At 43.3% G+C, this 18,703-nt stretch overlaps 1 protein-coding gene across 1 annotated transcript in view; it reads left to right on the top strand.

Annotated features, from left to right (window-relative positions):
• SMS (spermine synthase) overlaps nucleotides 1-18,703 on the top strand; it is a 62,264-nt gene that overhangs the window by 7,570 nt on the left and 35,991 nt on the right. Inside the window, exon 2 of the mRNA XM_049871411.1 lies at nucleotides 15,686-15,806. Coding sequence (XP_049727368.1) covers nucleotides 15,686-15,806 — 121 coding nt within the window. The remainder of the gene's footprint in view (nucleotides 1-15,685; nucleotides 15,807-18,703) is intronic.

Genomic DNA, 18,703 nt, shown 5'->3' with positions numbered 1-18,703 from the left:
CTCTTCATCAGCATCTCTCTCGTACCCACTGTCCAGTCCCTTCCATGTCTGATGAGTTGTCTTCGGGAATGGTTCCTGTCCTGGGCCAACAGAAGGTTTGGGGACCATGACCGCCAGGATTCTTCTAGTCTCAGTCAGACCATTAAGTCTGGTCTTTTTATGAGAATTTGGGGTCTGCATCAAAAAAAATTTTTTTTTTTTATCCCACTGATCTCCTGCTCCCTCAGGGATTCCCTGTTGTGCTCCCTGTCAGGGCAGTCATAGATTGTGGCCGGGCACCAACTAGTTCTTCTGGTCTCAGGATGATGTAGGTCTCTGGTTCATGTGGCCCTTTCTGTCTCTGGGGCTCATGGTTATCCTGTGACCTTGGTGTTTTTCATTCTCCTTTGATCCAGGTGGGTTGAGACCAATTGATGCATCTTAGATGGCCGCCTGTTAGCATTTAAGACCCCAGATGCCACATTTCAAAGTGTCTCCTGTGTTTTTAATGCTTCGGAAGGGATTTTTAAGGAATTGGCTCCATAGCACTGGGAAGAGGGGGAGGGACCTAAGTTCCAGCTAACAATGAGGAGGTATTTTTGCATATAGTTTAAAGCCCCACATGAGACAGTTCTTACGGAGAGTTTTTTCTACTTCAAACACCAGTCCCAATTTGTGTTTGTTGAGGTGGGGCGGGGCGGGGTGGGGGAAGACAGGTTGTTTTCGCAGTGAAGGAGTTACCAGTTTGAAATGTTTCTTGCATCCTCAGTATAAAAACCAAAACCAAACCCGTTACCATCGAGTTGATTCCGACTCATAGCGACCCTATAGGACAGAGTAGAACTGCCCCATAGAGTTTCCAAGGAGCCACCTGGTGGATTCGAACTGCTGACCTTTTGGTTAGCAGCTGTAGCACTTAACCACCACCCCACCAGGGTTTCCATCTCAGTATAGGATTCAATTTACCAAATTTGAATTAGCAGTTACAGTCTTAAATTACGTCTTGAGTAGCTTTGAAAAGTTGGAGCTTTTGATATGAGACTGGGTATGTGGGTAAGATTTGGAATTCCAGGCTTTATCATTTAACTTGAGACTCCAAAACCAACCAAACCCGTTGCCATAGAGTTGATTCTGCCTCATAGTGACCCTATAGGACAGAGTAGGACCGCCCCATAGGGTTTCCAAGGAGAGGCTGGTAGATTTGAACTGCCAGCCTTTTGATTAGCAGCAATAGCTCTTAACCACTGGGCCACCAGAAAAACCAAAAACCAAACCCAGTGCCGTGGAGTTGATTCCGACTTATAGCGACCCTATAGGACAGAATAGAACTGCCCCACAGAGTTTCCAAGGAGTGCCTGGCAGATTCGAACAGCCGACCCTTTGTTTAGCAGCCGTAGCACTTAACCACTATGCCACCAGGGTTTCCACTGCGCCACCAGGACCCCTAAATTGAGACTACCACTGTTTTGCGAACCCTTAGAAAGTATAGGGTCGCTGAATCGGAAATTGACTTGATGGCGGTGGGGTTTTTTTTTAGCAAGTAAGAATTAGTTAGAAAGTTACTTGGTTGTGGTTGGAGGTGTGTTTAAAAACATGTTCAATAAAGCTATTACTGAGTTTCGTTTTTTGAGTCACAAATACTCCAGGCATTTGAATCCACCGTTTCACTGCAGTTGTAACCCAAGCCTGCCGGTGTGTACTGTGGGTTCAGCCATTTCATGGTAGTTTAATTACAGGCTCAGCTGTTTTAAAAAGTTGGGAAACCTCTTTAGATGGATCTGCAAACCAAGTATGTCAATCAGGCACAAATGCTGTTTTAAACCCCTACAACTAGGCACTTTTCAGACCCCAGGAAAAACAACTCTGAGGTCCTAAGGTAAGGTGAGCCTGGATATCATTAGCTTGACACTGTCACCTGTGTTCCAGAAGGAGCCACTGAGCTAGTGGTGATTAAAAAAAAAAAAAAGTGGTGATACTTGTGATCAAATGCATTCATATGCTAAGCTGCAAACTCAAAGGAGCTCCTAAGAGCATGTTCTAGATTCCGGAGTTGACTTGAAACTTTGTGGGTAGGTTAACGTGTACCTTAATTTCTCCCTCTGCATGAAGGTACTAATGAGACCAAAATCCCACACAATGTGTCGGGTGGGATGTCCGATAAAATGTTTGGAAGAATGTCAGATGATACATAAAGTACTTAACACTAATTGCAATACTCAGGGCTGAGTACTTTGAAATTGTGCCAGTCGATAAAGACGCTCAGTTATAAAGAGGCGTGAATTTAACTTACTGAAAGATAAAGTGAAGTTCTCTTGGCAAAAGAAGAGGCAGAAAATAATGAGTTCGTGTGTTATTTGAAGATTGGTCAACTTTATTTAAAGAACTTCCCCCCAGTTTATTAAAGCAGAATTTTTAAAGGACACGTTGATTTATAAATTATAAATTATCGTGTACATGTTTATGTTACATGATTTCATTTTTCTCTATAATGGAAATTCCTTCAGTGAGAATCCTAAGCCATTTATTTGGACATTGTTACAGTTAACACCAAATTATCTTTTCTCAAGGGCTGCAGATCCTCGTGGTCATGCAAGACTGTAATAATGCCAAGGGCCATTCTGAATTTCTCTGCCAGCCCTACGGTTTGGAGGTGAATATGAGTGTTTCTCAAACTTGGGGTGCAGAACACGAACTTTGTGAACTGTATTATGCCAGTGTTGTCCCATGAGACTAAGGTCCTAAGCCTTCACACCTAGAAAACCAATCTTGGAAGGTGTTTGGTTATATCTGAGAAGCATCTATAATTGTGTCTTCTATGAATATAGGGTTGCTATGAGTCGGAACCGACTCAGCGGCAGTGGGTTTGAATATATGTGCCTGTACACACATATCTGTACCTATACATACCTATAGATACTTCTGTCTGTGCTCACATATGTATACACCTGTACCTACCTGTATATGTCTATACATGTACATATGTGATCATACACTTGATTTTTGGTCATTGTTGGTGTTGTTGCCAAACTATATATGTTAAATTCTTTAGTACAGTAAAACATGTGAAAACTGAAACCTCTGTAAGGCAGAAACCTGTCAGAGAAAGAAAACCCAAATATTTTCCGCTAAAATGAATGATAGAAAACTGGTAAGACTGCACCCTGTCAAAGGCAGAAAACTTGTGAGACCCGAAAAACAAGGCAGTCCTGTTGAGTTCTGGCCCTCACAGGTTTCACTGCACAAACATCCACATGGCTTGTTTTTAAATGGCCCTCCCGCTAAGAATGATTTTTGCATTTTCAAAAAAGGTTGTGGGGGGAAACAAAAAAAAAGCATATGCACAAAGAAAAATATGTGACAGAGACTTGATTTGGTCTACAAAGCCTAAAATAATTACTATGTGGCTCTTCACAGAAAAGTTTGCTGACCCCTGCCTTTAGACTATCTTAAGTCCAGTGATGTTGGCTGCCTGCTTCAGAGCCATCTGGAAAAATTGAAAGTACAGATTCCGAGGCCCCTCCCCCATGGCATTTTTCTCATCTGGAATCCATCATACACGGCCCTATTGATGTTTGGGTGGTTTTCACTTGTGAGCTTTATCTTTCATCTTTGTACTATTCTCCAGTCTCACTTATTTTTTTTTTTTTTTACTGCCTCCCAGATGCTGTGTAATCTTGGAGGCGTATTCTGAAGGGGACATACCGGAATGTCCTGGCAAAAGTACAAGGAAGGGAAGATGGAGAAGCCTCCTTAAGAACAGCTCTGATATAAATGTGATTTTTGACATTGCCAAATTCACAAAGACAAATTGTTTTCTTTTTGGAAATGAGACTTCATTGTTGATTCACATGGAACCTGGGATCAAAGCTTAGGCAGAAACCCTTGACTTGCTCATAGCAACACAAATGGTAATAGGTAATGACCTATAAGGGGTTCTGCCCACTTAAGTTTAGTGGGAAGAAAGCTGGATATTTATAATATAGGTTAAGTACTGGAAAAGCATATTTTACCTTCCTGCATAGTCAAAAATGGCAATCGCAAAGTTCTTTGGGAAAGCAATCTTGTTCCCCTTCTGGGCAGAGATGAAGGAAACCGTTACCATCTGACCTTGGGCCAGCCCTGTCAACTGTTTTCATACTGCTTGCTTTGTAAGATGAAGCTGTGGGGACAGGTGGTGTCTAGGACCCATTGCAGAGTGGACTGTGGACACCAGTTTTGAACTCAAACTTAGGCCTGGTTGTTTTACCTGGTCCAGATGCCTTATGAAATCTGTCTTCTCTTACCCTCCAGCCTCAGACACTACAACTCCCTCTTGACACTTTCTTCCTTGGCCTTTTTATGGTGCTGGTCTGCCTGGTTTCGTTTCACTTCTCAAACTTCTCCTTCCGGTTGTGTTGTAGCATGGGTACCCAAGAGAGGGTTCTTTGTCAGTCTGTGTCCTCTGCCTTGGCAGCCTTGTTATCTTCTACAGCTCTTGGCCCGAGTTTACTCCTTTTCTCCTAAAACACGTTCCTTGAGCCCATGGTGTCCACATAATGTCATGGGATGCCTTATATTGCTTGAATAATTCATTCGGGAAGAGGTCAAGTGGCCTCATAACCACAAACAGTATTACCTTCCTGAGAAATTAAAGCCAAGCTTTATCATAATCCCTCCTTTCTTTGCTTTCTTTTCTAAATCTTGGTTAGAATCCTGTGTGGGCTAAGTCAGAATGTGAGGGCAGGAGAGTTTGAGTAACGTACAGTTCTACCTACCAAGATCCTGCCTCTCCAATGCCGTTTGAGGCAATACAGGTGAATCAAGGTTTGTGGGTTGTGTCCCTACTTTTAAGACTCTCTGGTCTTGTGGAAAATGGGCTTACCTTACCGGGAAGAAGAGGGCACAATATTGGATTAGTGTTCAGTTTCCAGACTAAAGAGGGGTTAGGATCATGTGTCATAAATTATATTTGGTAAGCCCTACTTTAATTTCGTAAGGAGATTGGCTCCTGGAGGACCTGAGCCGGTGTTACTTTAAAGTAGAATGATGAGACCCAGACCATTTACAGTAGGTGTTAGGTGGTGTCAGTGTCAGGGTGTGGGGGTGATGGAGTTGGCCGCAAGCATATATGGGAAACGCCCCTTGAACTGTTCTCCCTTGCAATGGGAAAGGGAAGTCATGGCAGTGAAATAATTAGCGCGTTTACAATAAACCAAGTTCTACTGTAATGTGAGTTCTGAGAAATAGTCACTGTGACTTGTAAACATTCCCATATGGTTTTCCTTAATGCATGTTTGCATGAAAAAAGCTTGGGTGTTATTGATGTGTTGGTGTTACATGGCTGTTAATCCAACTTCAGTAGGGCTTTTTTCTTTTATTTCTGTAGTTAATTTTTCCCGATTTGGTTGCTGTTCCTTATGAACATCAGAAGCCATGCTCTAAAAATAAGTTCTCCAAATTGTTTACATCATTTTCCCTTTCTGTATTTTGCAGCCCCACCTTGCTGTTGTGATTGATGCAGGCTCTGAGGCTGTGGTTGTAGGCTGCTTTACTGGGAGGCGAGCTCCGTGGGAACAGGGCCCTGACCTCCTTGCTGTGCCATCGTCAGTGCCTGGATCAGTGTTTGGGACAGCACCTGTGCATAGCGGACACTTGCCATTCAGTGATGGGCTTGACTGGTGGGAATGGGTAGAGGAGCCCACTCCAGGCAGCCCCATGGCCTGGTGTGCGCTGCATGCGTGTTTGGCTAGTGGTGGAGTGACGGGGAGAAACTGTCTTTTCTGGGATTCTCTCTCTTTTGCTTTGGTTACCTTGCAGTCACTGGAACTCTGAAGGCTTAGCTTGTTGGGGTTCTCTTGACAGCTTTCATGAGATACAATGCACATACCATAGATTCACATACTTACAGTATTCAGTTCATTGGCTTTTAGTATATTCACAGTTGTGCAGCCACCACCACTGTCCATTTTAGAACATTTTTGTCGCTCTCAAAAGAAACGTTTCACCTCTTAGCTATTACCCGTCAATGCCCCCGTTCCTCCTAGACCCTGGCAACCACTGATCTGCTTTCTGTCTCTGTGGAGTCAGACAGTATATGGTCTTTTGTGTCTGGCTTCTCTCACTTAGCGTAATGTTCTCAAGGCTCATTCACGTTGTAACATGTATCAGAACGTCATTTCATTTTAAGGCTGAGTTATATTCCGTTGTATGTGTATACCAGATTTTGTTTATCCATTTACCAGTTGACGGACATTTGCTTGTTTCCCCTTCTTGGCAGTTATAAGTAATGCTGCTATGAACAGTCCTGTCAGCTTAGGTTTTGTGTGATGAGATGAATGATCATGCAGCTGTTTTAGTAAAAGGGCTGGACAATGGGAATATAAAACCAAGCTGTAGGTGTAGACCATGCCAAGGAACTACCTTCTTGACTTCACTTTAATCCCCGAATGTTCATTAGGCTTCTGAATGTCTGATAATTCTGATGAAGATTCTTTTAAAAAACAAAATATAATTCTGAATTTAAATGTTAAGCCCTTTTTTATCGTGAAATATGAAGATTTTTCCTGTATATTGCTTGATTTGAGTAATCTGGACTCACTGACTGTCAATAGCCATGTTTTGGATTAAATTTAGCACATATTCTGAGCCGGGCTGGATTAAGGCACGTTGACAGCCCTAAACACTGATACTCCGTGGTGCCCCCTCCTCTTCTTACTCATGCATCTGAATGGGATATGTGAGTTATATGTATTCATGCATGTATCTGTGTGCGTGTTTTAGCTATCCATGATGTAACTTCTTTTTAAATGTGACTATATTAGCAATTGAACACAAAAGTGGTGTATGCCATTTTAGCGGAATGAGATGAACTGCGTTCTAAAATTTTTAGTGGATGAGTGTCACAAGAGTTAGACCTGACAGCCCACCTCCGCCTCTTATTTGTTAGAAAGAAATAGTATATACTCCCAAGAGACCCACTTCGATGAGGAGTTTCAGTTACTTGGAAAGGGACTGTAGGAGATAGATGTCAGTGAAGTGAAGTGGTAGGGGCTTCATAGCTTAAACAACATTGTGTCTCATAAGAGACAATAGTCTCCTAGGGCTTCTATGACAAAGTATCACAAACTGGGTGGCTTAAAAGAACAGAAAACTTACTGTCTCACAGTTCTAGAGGCTGTAAGTCTGAAATCAGGGTGTTGGCCATGTTGATTCCTTCTGAGGGCTCTGTGGAAGAATCTGTTCCATGCCACTGTCCTAGCTTCTGGTGGCTCCTGGCAATTCCTGGTGTTCCTTGGTCTACAGCCCTGCCTTCAAAGATCTCTGCCTCCGTGGTCATATGGCCATCTTACCACTGTGTCTCTCTATCTCTGTGTATTTTCTCTTATAAGGACACCACTCATATTTGATTAGGGCCCACCCTACTCCAGTATGAGCTCGTTAACTGATAACATCTTCAATGACCCTATTTTCCAAACAAGGCCCTGTTCACAGGTACCAGGGGTTAGAACTTCAACATATCTTCTTGGGGTATGCAATTCAATCCATAACATTTACATAGAGTAAAATCACCCTTTTTTATTGTATGGTTCTATTGGTTTTGACCAATGCGTAGTTATGTAACTGCCACAATCAAGATATAGAACAGGTTTTTAAAGCAGATATTGGGATGACTTTAAACTGTATTGGAGTACAGGTTCCCTTTTTCTTCCTCTTTTAGGCTTAGGGGCCTAGCAAGAAAACCAGAGAGCTGATTTATGTGTGAACAGGAAATAAACACAACCCAAGCCTGGCTCTTGGGTTCTCTAACTTTAGATTTTTCAGTTTTGGGAAAAGGATGCCTGCGTTTATGCTTTTCCTTGCAGTGAGCTGCAAACCCTTTTCTGTTGCCAGCCAGTTTCTGAGTTGTCTTCCCATGAAGAGAGTTCAGGCCCCTGGGAGGAGGAGGAAGAAGGGAGTGTGGGGTGGACCTTGACTGGATGGGGGAGGAATCTCCAGAGGTAGGTCCTTTGAGCTGGGCATTCAGTGGTAAGCATGAGTGGGTGAGGCAGACCAGGATGAGTGGAGAAAAAAGAGGAATGAGGCCATGGACCTTCGAAACTCTTGGCAAGTCCATGAAATGGACAGGAGTGGAATTCCTGGAATAGGTGATCTTTTGACTTCAGATGCGATGCAGTGATGGGAATAATTAACCAGCATCTTGGAGCTTAAATAGCTGAGCAGCTTGTGGGAGAAGGACCTAGGAGGCAAAGAAATGGGAGGAGGGGAATGTGTATGCTTGATGGTGAGGTATGGAATTTCTAGCCTTCATAATTAAAAATATGCCTGGTGTTATGGATTGAATTATGTCCCCCCAAAAAATGTATTGTAAATCCTAACCTCTATACCTGTGGTTATAATCCCATTTGGGAATGGATTGTTTTTGTTATGTTAATGAGGCAAGATTAGTGTAGGATGCGTTTTGAGTTAATCTCTTTTGAGGTATAGAAGAAATTGAACAAGCCAGCAAGGAAGCAGAGATGGGGAAAGATGCCGAGCCGCATGGAGATCTCCAAGGAACCAGGAAACAAGCTGAAGAGCCAGCAGAGAGAAAGCCTTGCTATAGAGCCGGCACCGTGATTTCAGACTTGTAGCCTCCTAAATTGTGAGAAAATACATTTCTTTCTGTTAAAGCCACCCACTTGTGGTATTTCTGTTATAGCAGCACTAGATAACGAAGATACTTGGCAAGAATAGAAATTCATCTCATAAGCCAGTTGCTGCTTAAATGTAAGAGAATGTCAGAGCTAAAAGGAAAGTGAACCCAAATTTGCTGTTCTAACCCCATGATTTTGCAGAGAATGTTAAGGCTCTGGCCAATGATAGGGCAGGCCTGGCTGGCCTGGAAGAGTCTCACCACTCTCCAGAAGGGTTGGTGTCCACACACTGGCAGATTGTGTGGCCTTAAGAAAGCCCATGACCACCTGGTTGGCTGTTGTCATGAGTTTTCTTAGCTGAGGTTTTTGAAGTTGAAAAAGACTGAAAGCTGCAAGCCAAGGTCACAAGTGCAGATAGATAGTCAAGCGCTTTCTCTGGATGTGTGAGAATTGCTTATTTACTGGAAAGACTGAGGGCAGCCTCTTTAATGGAATTAAGGGGCGTTGCAGTATTTTGTCCCCTTAAAGCTGAAGAAGAACTGGGAATATAACTGAAGAATGTTTTTCCCGCCTTTTGCCAGGGTACAATGGTGTCTTAGGTTTTTATTCAAGCATGAATCCTTGGATTGCCTGGGCTAGGAAGGTTAGGTTGGCGGTCGTCAGTCCACTTACACAGACAGGGCTGCCAGCCATCTGCATCAATGATTAAATCGCAGTACAAGATATCCAGGGCTGCACGGAGCTAACATTGGTGCTAGTTCCTTACAGAAACCCTCCAAGGTAGGTGGTGTCCCCCAGTTTTATGGTTGAGAAAATTAGGTCTGCGAGGGGTGTCCTGGACCAGTGAGTTCATGTGGGACAGAGGGGCTGTGATGGGAAACTTGTGAGAAAAGCTTCAGGGAGTACTACTGTGAGAGGCCTTAAATGGCAAGTGGTATGACTGGATCGGAGTAGGGAAGTCATGAGCCTAATTTTGATTTAAGATGTGTGATTGGGACAGTGCAGAGGACAGTCAGATCAGAGGTACGTTTCAGCTGGATATACAGATTTGGGTTTTGGTGGTCTGGAGCTGGTGATCAAAGTCACAGGAATGAGGTTCTCCCAAGAAAGGCCTATGAACAGGTCCCTGGGGGGAAATGAGGCAGAGCTGAAATTTGAGCCTTTCTTCTTCCAGTCCCCTTTCATTTCCCTTTCCCCTTCTGTACCCCTTCCCTTCTTCCTTTCCTGTCCCTTCTTTTGGTAGTGATGTATTTAATTTGGAAACCCTGGTGGTGTAGTGGTTAAGTGCTATGGCTGCTAACCAAAAGGTTGGCGGTTTGAATCCACCAGGCGCTCCTTGGGAACTCTTTGGGGCAGTTCTTCTCTGTCCTATAGGGTCGCTATGTGTCGGAATCAACTCAAAGACAGTGCGTTTGTTTTTTTTTGGTATTTAATTTGGACCAGCTTCCGTGTGTTTTTGTTTTTCTTCAATTTATCGTTGAATAAACAAACATGAAGTGGGCAGTGGTCTGGAAACGCGGCACTGTGTTGTTCAGTGGACAAAGAACACATTTTGCCCAGGAGAGGCCACTGTGTTTCTGAGCACTTGGGAAGGCTCTGAGTGAGGCACTAATTATACGTCATTCTTGCCTGCTCATTGAAGGAAGTTTTGTAAGAACTTCTGCCAAGCAACATTTTTAGATGATCTTCATTATTTGCAGATTCCACTTTCTCGAATCTGCTTATTTGCTATTGTGGTGTTTTCCTGGTCATTGCAGAAATGAGCATGTGCAGAGCAGCTGAGGTAAACAAGGCTGGTTTGATATTCCCCAATTCAGTGTTCGCTGTGGCTTTAGAGAACATAAGTATCGTGAATAACAAGAATTGATGGTTAATTAGCCTAGTGTACTTGAAAGTGGTATGGCTGTATCTCTCTTAGCATTCCAATCTACCTTCAAAATTTCTGATTTATAGGCATTTGTGACGTCTCTATCCTGCGTTTCCCAATTTGCATACGCTCTGATCCCAGCCTTGTTTCTACTAGTGCTCAAGGCGTTGTATCCCGCTCTGCCGCCCCTGGGCATTAGGGGAGTGGGATCTTTTTTGACGAGGGGGCACTACTGACATTAAGTGGACATGGCTGGGGCTGCTAAAGTCCTGTAGGGAAGGCCAGTCTCACATGCTGATTGTCAACTCCATTCCCATTATTGAAGATATACCAGTAGAGCAAGTCCATTTTGTTTGGTCATGCTATGTGTTTCCTGCTAGATAGGCATGAAGGTTAAAATTTGACAAGAATTGCCAACCATTTCCTGAGGCATGTCATGGGCTAGTGGGTTTGGACTCTTCTCAAACCTGCTATTTAGTTGAACATTTTCTGAAATTTTTTTGTGACTTGGGTGTACTTACTGTGGAGCTAGTAGGGGGTTTCTCTTTCTTTTTTTGTATAGGGCGGTTTAGCTCAATGATTCACAACCTTGGCTGCACATGGGGAATTTCCCAGGGAGCTTTTAAAAATACTGATGCCTGGGTCCCACCCCTAGATTTTTATTTAATTGGTCTAGGGTATGGTGGTGGTGATTCTAATGTGCAGCTAGGTTTGAAAACCACTGGTCTAGGTGTTCTAGAAACTACAAAGTCATGATAACAAGGATAATCATTTTAGCCAAATGAAATCATTTCTCATTGAGCCCCAAAGCATTCATTGAGCACCTGAGATCAAGGTGACTTAAGCAGGCCTCTTCTTTCAGCCCAGTGGAATGTGTGTCTTTGGCATTTGTTTCTCACCTTGAGAGCCTGATCTTGGAAAAGTGGTGCTGGAGAGTTGTTTCTGGAATCTTCCCTAAGGTCTGGGAATAGCACGAGTGATGTGGGAGCCCCTAGATCAGGCGGAAGGTGTACATGGAGTGAGGCAAGCTGTGGGCAGTGGATGAACAGATGCTGAGCCCCTTTGCTGACATCATCATCCCCAGGGTCCCCTTCAGACACCTTTCTGGCAGGGCTGGCAGACTCAAATGCCCACAAGGGGCAAGGTGGCACCCAGTGGCATGTGGGTAAATGAACAATCTATAGCCAAAAATACATTCAGACTTGGTATATTTTCACTGAACTGTGGTGTTAGTAGACAGCATAGAAACAAGTAACTCTTCAGATTTGATTTCTTTTGCGACATTTTTTCTTCAGTTTGAAACCTAGCCCCAGGGCTTCCGTTAGCCCATGGGATGCCTTTGTGCTAATTGTGCCAGTTCCAAAAAAGGGGATGGTTGCCATGTTGGGCTTGGCCAGCAGTCAAAGCCTTGACGTGAGTTAGGCAAAGATACCCTTTTCCTCTGGCCCCAAGGGAGAGAGGTCACCCTCGTTCAGCCCCTGGCCGAGGGACCTTATTAATGGCAGAACCTGACCAGTCATATACACAGTGGCCCTGCCTGGATTTTTCACTTCTCCAGCATGAAGTATTTGTCTTCTGTTTTGTAATATGTCAACAGAACCCAATCTTGAGTCCGTTTACCAGGAGTGATGATTTGTTTTATTCACTTTCCAAATTGAAAACATCTGTTCTAGCCAAGGAGGGATTGAATAATTACAGAGTGGCTTTCATATTTAGGGTAAGTACTGCTGGGCTGTTTGTAAAAGCGTGGAACTTTGATGTGCTGGACAGATTTTCTCTACCATCGTGCCCTGTGGCTCAGTCACTTCCACAGTGGGTTGACCCCACCAGATTCATTGACAGACAAACTGAACAAGCTTAGTTCGTTCTTAAGTTTGAAAATTGGATTTTTTTTTTTTAATGGAATTCAGTCTTAAACACCACAGTTCTGGGGATATAATTCAGGCCTGCCCTTTTAATTTCCTGAGACCCATTTCAGAATAACAAAGCAAGCTAGATATTTCCCAAAGACACAGTTTTGCCAGGAGCGAGTGAGAATTTAATGAGACATCGGGTAACTGTTCTTGTTCGTAGATGCTTGTGTTTAGATGGGTGCGTGGCTTCTCCCTGCGGTGGGGCTTTCCCATAGGGCCTGACACCCCTACTCTCAGATCCTACCAGGGTCCTTTACCTGTACTGCCTTGTGGATTATCAGCTTCATCCTCACATTGGCTTGCCAAAGGTGCTGCATTCTGAACAGAGGTCCTTCCTGTGGGGATGAATACCAGTTGGTGATTTTTGTGGGGGTTTCTCTAGTTCCCAGGGCTGTTTGAAGCCCCTTGCTTTTTTCTCTTCCTCTCCCACCGATGTTTGCACCATTACAGATCTGGGACTATGGTCCGTTGGTGTCTCTGATCCTGTTCCGGGACTTGGTTACACTCTTTTGTGTGGTTTTGTTGTAAATTTGTGGATTTAGGTTCTGCTGCCCTAATTGTCTGTGTTTGGGGATTTGAGAGATTAAGATTTATACCCTCAGGGCTTAAAACATTTCTTATTGTGGTAAAATTCATATAACATAAAATTCACCATTTTAACCATTTGAAAGAGCGCCATCCAATGTATTTAGTACCTTCACGGTGTTGTGCAACCATCACCACTGTCTGGTTCCAGAAAGAAACCCCATACCCATTAGTAATCAACCCCCATTCCCTCCAACCCCTCGAAACCACTACCGTATTTTTTCCCAAATAATGCACTCACGTAAATAACACACACACACATATAATGCTTAGGAAAATAACGAGGGTTGGCAAAAAAATATAATGAGTGCATTATTTGCATAAAATATGGTTCTACTTTACCTATGAATTTGCCTATTCTGGACATTTTATATAAATGGAGTCATACAATATGTAGCCTTTTGCGTTTGGCTTCTTTCACTTAGCTCACTGCCATTTTGGTAACTCCATTTAGCTAATGTTTCTTAAGAGAAGCTGGAAATGTGAATTTTGGTGGGGCAGGGTGAAATCTTCTGATTTTTAAACTAGTTTCATACTAAAAAAAAAATCTGTACAGGTCAGAATAAGCCGAGTCTGCTTCCAGTTTGGCCTCTGAACCCTCAGTTTGTGGCCTTCATTCTTACTGTTCACTAGAAGGTGTGGAAATGTTCCAAAAGTTACTAGAGGGAGACTATGTATAGTGAAAAATGCTCAACTTTCAGTTCAAGCTTTGGCATGCCTTAGTTTCTGGAAGGAATTGCTAGTGTAATTTTCTTGTGTAGCTGTATTTTTGTCAGCTGTGAATCTTTTTGTCGTGCTTTGGGTCAGAGAAAAGAGGTATGTAGGTCTCAAGGATGCTTCGTCTTGATGCTTTGCAGGCTGTGTTTCTTTTCCTTCATGTGGAGCCAGCTTGAGGAGGGATGGTGGAACAATACAGAGTGATTCCTTTGGTCACGTCTTTTTTCTCTCTATTTTATTGTGTTTTCGTTGGAGGTTTACACAGCACTTTAGGTTCCCATTCAACAATTTCTACACAAATTGTTCAATGACATTGGTTGCATTCTTCATAATGTGTGAACGTTCTCAGTATTTCTGTTCTGGTTGTTCCATTTCCATTAATCCAGTTTCCCTGCTCCCTTGCATTCTCATCTTTGTTTTAAAGTAATTGTTGACTGTTTGGCCTTGTATAGATGATATTTTTAAAGGAGCGCAGTACTCACAGGCAATAATCTTTATTTTGTGAGCCAATCTGTCGTTTAGGTAAAAGGTGACCTCGGGCTAGTTTCAGTTCAAGGTTTAAAGAGTATCTTGGGGCGATAGTCACAGGGAGTTCCCAAGTCTCAACTGGTCCAGTAAGTCTGCTTTTTTTTTTTTTTTTTCCATATAATAGTTTCCCTTGCTTTAAAAAAAAATTTATTGTGTTTTAGGTGAAAGTTTACAGTGTGAATTAGTTTTTCATTAAAAAATTTTATACACAAATCATTCTGTGACATTAGTTTCAGTCCCCGCAATGTGTCAGTTCTCTCTCCCTTTCCCTTTCCACCCTGGGTTCTCCGTGTCCATTTGTACAGTTTTCCTGTCCCTTCCTGCCTTCTCGTCTTTGCTTTTGGGCAGGCGTTTCCCCTTTGGTCTCATACTTGATTGAGCTAAGAAGCACATTCCTCACACGTGTTATTGTTTGTTTTATAGGCCTGTCTAATCGTTGGCTGAAAGATGGAATTCAGGAGTGGCTTCAGTTCTGAGTTAGCAGGGTGTCCAGAATTTGAGGTTCTGTTCAACATTTTTCTCCCATTCTATCAGGGTCCATCTATTGTGGCTCTGGTCAGAATAGTTGGTAGTGGTAGCCAGACAGCATCTAGTTCTTCTCATCTCAGGGTAGATGAGGCCATGGTTCATCCTTTGGTCACATCCTGTGTCTTCACCTTACCCTTATTAGGAAAGAGCTGCTTTGCAGATATACCTGGAGAAGAATAAATTGCATTTGGCCTTTCCTGTAAGTATCATAATGCTGAATGTCCTTGAAGATTCTGGCTTCAAATGAACCTGTGGTGGTTATTGCAATTTCTAGAACCTTCACCTTAATCTGACCTGGGGATACTGACCTCTACTTTGGAGTGGGGTGGGGTGGAAAAGAGGAGGATTGGCTTCTAGACCATGGGGCATGGAGGGGGGTGGATGTCACAGTGCCAAGCAAGATGTCCCATATGAAATCGCTGTTCAACTTCTACCGTTTAAAAATATGTTGCTAAGTCACCATTTAGTTTTTTTTTTTTTTCCCTGATTATAAAATCCATGCCTTCTTACTGTAAAACACCTGGAAAATAAAACCAAAGGTTTGAAGTCATTTATAATACCCGTCAACAGTGTGTGGACATCCCCTTGCCAGTCCTTATTAATTTTACTTAAAGTGGAATCTCACTGGTTGGATTTGCATTCGTTGGCATTTCTTTGATTTCTGGTTCACTAAATATTTTATGTTGTGCTCCTCCAGTTCGGCTAATCTCTCTCTCTGCATCTTTGGCACAGCTGTTTCTGGTGGATTCTTGTGTTCTCCTTGTGTAACTTGGTGGTCTGCAGAGCCTTTCTTTGCAGGGTTGAGAGTGTAGATAGCCCATGACAAAGGGGATAAGTGATGCTGGTGACTCTGTTCAGATTCTCTTAGGGAGTTCAGTCGTCAACCCACGCGTCATCGGCTTTCCTCTAGAACAGGTCTCATTCTCACCATGTTGCCTTTTCCCCCTGTTTTTTAGCTGATGGTGAGACCATTCTAAAAGGCCTCCAGTCCATTTTCCAGGAGCAGGGAATGACGGAGTCGGTGCACACCTGGCAGGACCATGGCTACTTAGCAACCTACACCAACAAAAATGGCAGGTGAGGTGGCCTTGAGCCAGATCTGGGATCTTAAGGAGGAGGGTGGAAGTCCAGATTTTTTTTTCTTTTGCCAACTTTTAGAAGAGGGCTAGAATTCAGTGCTTCTCAACCCTAGCTGCACGTTAGAAGTTCCTGGGAGAGCTTTCACGAAATACCCATGCCTGGTCACCCTCCCTGAGATGATGATGCCGTTGGGCCTGGACATCAGTATTTCTCCACAGCCTCCTAGATTATTCTACTGTGTGGCCAGGACTAAGAACCCCTGGGTAAGTAGTGTGAACTGGCAGGCAGTGATGGAGAGATAGTTGAGACACAGATTCCTGGGCCCCATCCCAAGAGTTTTCTGATGCAGTGGGTCTGCCCTAGACTGCCTTTCCAACAAGCCCCCCAGATGAGGCTGATGCTGCTGGTCTATGGACCTCACTTGGAGTAGTAGCACTGTTTTAAGTGATTATCAGTGAATGCAGACCATAGTAAGATGCAGGATGATACAGTCAACATGCAGTTAAGACAGGAAGCAGAGCTGATCCAAGAGCCCAAGTGATGTTTTTTTTTAAAGGTGTTAAAGACTAGACTTTATGTAGTCAATATGCAGATGAAAGTAAATATGTTCTGAGTGGGCAAGAAAGCCTAAATTAGGAAAGGACTGATCACAGAAGACAGCCGGCATGGAGCTCTTTGTATGTTCTTATACTTTGCTTTCTCTTCTACCTTGACTAGTTTAGTATGCAAATTATTAATTAAGATCTTAGCAATTTGCACTCCTAATTTTAAAATGTGAGCTCTTGGGTATTTCTGATGGTTTTTGTTCCCCTAATGGGTTTGAATTCCACTTGGCTTCCTCTCCCTCCTTTGTGTTCCTATTAAAAGAAAAAATAACCACCCTACCATCTGACAGAAGTACAGAAAACAATGCTGGGAGGTGAGGGAAACTTTTACCCTTTGAACATCCCGCTACCCCCACACCTCTGTTATTCTCTTTGTAAGTCTGCCATGGTCCACCCTATGGCGTTAATTCTTGTTCTCTATCCTGCTGCCTTTCAGAGACAGCCCAACCCTTCTTTCCCCAAGCCCAGACTTGTATTGCTAACTATGTAGTAAACCTTCATATATGTGTTTAGTTCCAGTGTATCTAAAAATTATTTCTTAAGGGTGACCCAAAATCAACACCACCATCACTATACCTCCTGTGCCCACCCTCTTCCTCCTTTTCCATTCTCCACCCTCCCTGCCATTGTTCTTTCACTGTCCACACTCAGGGCCAGTTTTTCTCCACAGCAAATCAGAATTTGCCTCTCCACCACCTGGTTAAGCTCTTCCTCCACCCTCAGACCAAAGCCTTAAATCTCTTGCCATCTCCTAAAGGCCTTTGCGGGTGGGCCCCTGCCTGCCTCTCTACCACGATCCTTGAAGTTTCTACCATAGGCACCAATTCCAGTCATACAGAGGGCTTAGAATTCTTCCCCTTCTGGAAGGGAGTAGTAGTTGACTGCTGTTCGGAAATTACTTTTGAAAGCAGAAAGTATAAAAATGAATGTGCTTAGCTACAAAATAATTTTCTCACTTAACTAGGACACATGCCAAGGGTGCCTTTCCTGAAACCCCACTTCTCCTAGCCATGTATGGTTTAGGGGAAAGGCCAGCCACCCCATATTCCTTTTATGAGCTGGCTTCTAGGTTAATGGTCCTCTTGTGATGCTGAGTAGCCTGGCCCTGGTCCTTGTCCACCTTTTTTTTCGGATTCCCCTTTTCTTTCCCCTTGGCAGCTTTTTGTTTTTTCTCTCTGTTTCTGTTTTTATCCCTAAGCGCTCTCATCCTGGAGGTCGGTACTTGACCCTACCTGCCAGCACTGTCTGCGGTGTAAGTCTCTTGTGGGAAGGCTCTTTGCTAGAACCACCTGCTTAGGGGTGGCATTTCTAGATCCCTTTTTGTGCCACTGGTAGTGGCGGAGGGGGAAGGAAAGATAATCAGCTCACTCAGGTGTAGATGAGTTCGTGGGGTGTGAATTTGATTTGTAGGGCCTAACCTTGATTTTTAGGCCATTTAAGGGTTGAAGGAGGTCCCTGGGTGTCGCAACCAGTTTGCAGTCAACTGCTAACCTGTTAGGTCGGTGGTTTGAACCCGCCCAGTGGCACTGTGGAAGAAAGACCTGGTGATCTGCTTTCATAAAGATTGTACCCAAGAGAACCCTGTGGAGCAGTTCTACCCTGTAACACGTGGGGTCACCATGGGCTGGAATTGACTCAGTGGCAATGGGTTTGTTTATTTACTTATTTTTGGTAAGATTGAAGGTAAAAATTTTTAACCAGTTAATATTTATTTTTTAATCCAAGCACATTACTTGTATTGTCTGGACACAATTCTTTCTTTAACCACAACTTACTGTAAGAGGTAATCTCATAACTCTGTGCATACACATCTGCGTATGTAATTACAATTGAAACAAAATCAATTTTAATTGAATTTTGAATATAATTGCATGTAATTGAAATCAAGGTCTCATCAGGCAATTACGAACTGTTATTGTATGTCGTGCACTCTAATATATTCTATTTCATACAGAAAAGAGCTGGTCAGAGCCACTAAATCAGGGGTCAGAAAACTCTTTCTGTGAGGAGCCACATAAGGTCTCTTGTCATGTATTTTTTTTTTTGTAAACAACCCTTATATATGTAAGAACCATTCTTGGTGCGCAGGCTTTACCAAAGCCCGCTGCAAGCTGAATTCGGCTGACGGCTATAGAGCCAGAGTGTGCAGACCCTTGCACTAAGTGGGAGGAGCCCTGGTGGCACAGTGGTTAAAGTGCTTGGCTGCTAACCGAAAGGTTGACAGTTTGAACCCACTAGCTGCTCCATGGGAGAATGATGTGGCAGTCTGTTTCCATAAAGATTACAGTC

The sequence above is a fragment of the Elephas maximus genome, chromosome X (genome assembly GCF_024166365.1).
Source record: "Elephas maximus indicus isolate mEleMax1 chromosome X, mEleMax1 primary haplotype, whole genome shotgun sequence".
Classification (NCBI taxonomy): domain Eukaryota; kingdom Metazoa; phylum Chordata; class Mammalia; order Proboscidea; family Elephantidae; genus Elephas; species Elephas maximus.
This window is presented reverse-complemented; position numbering and strand designations above follow the sequence as displayed.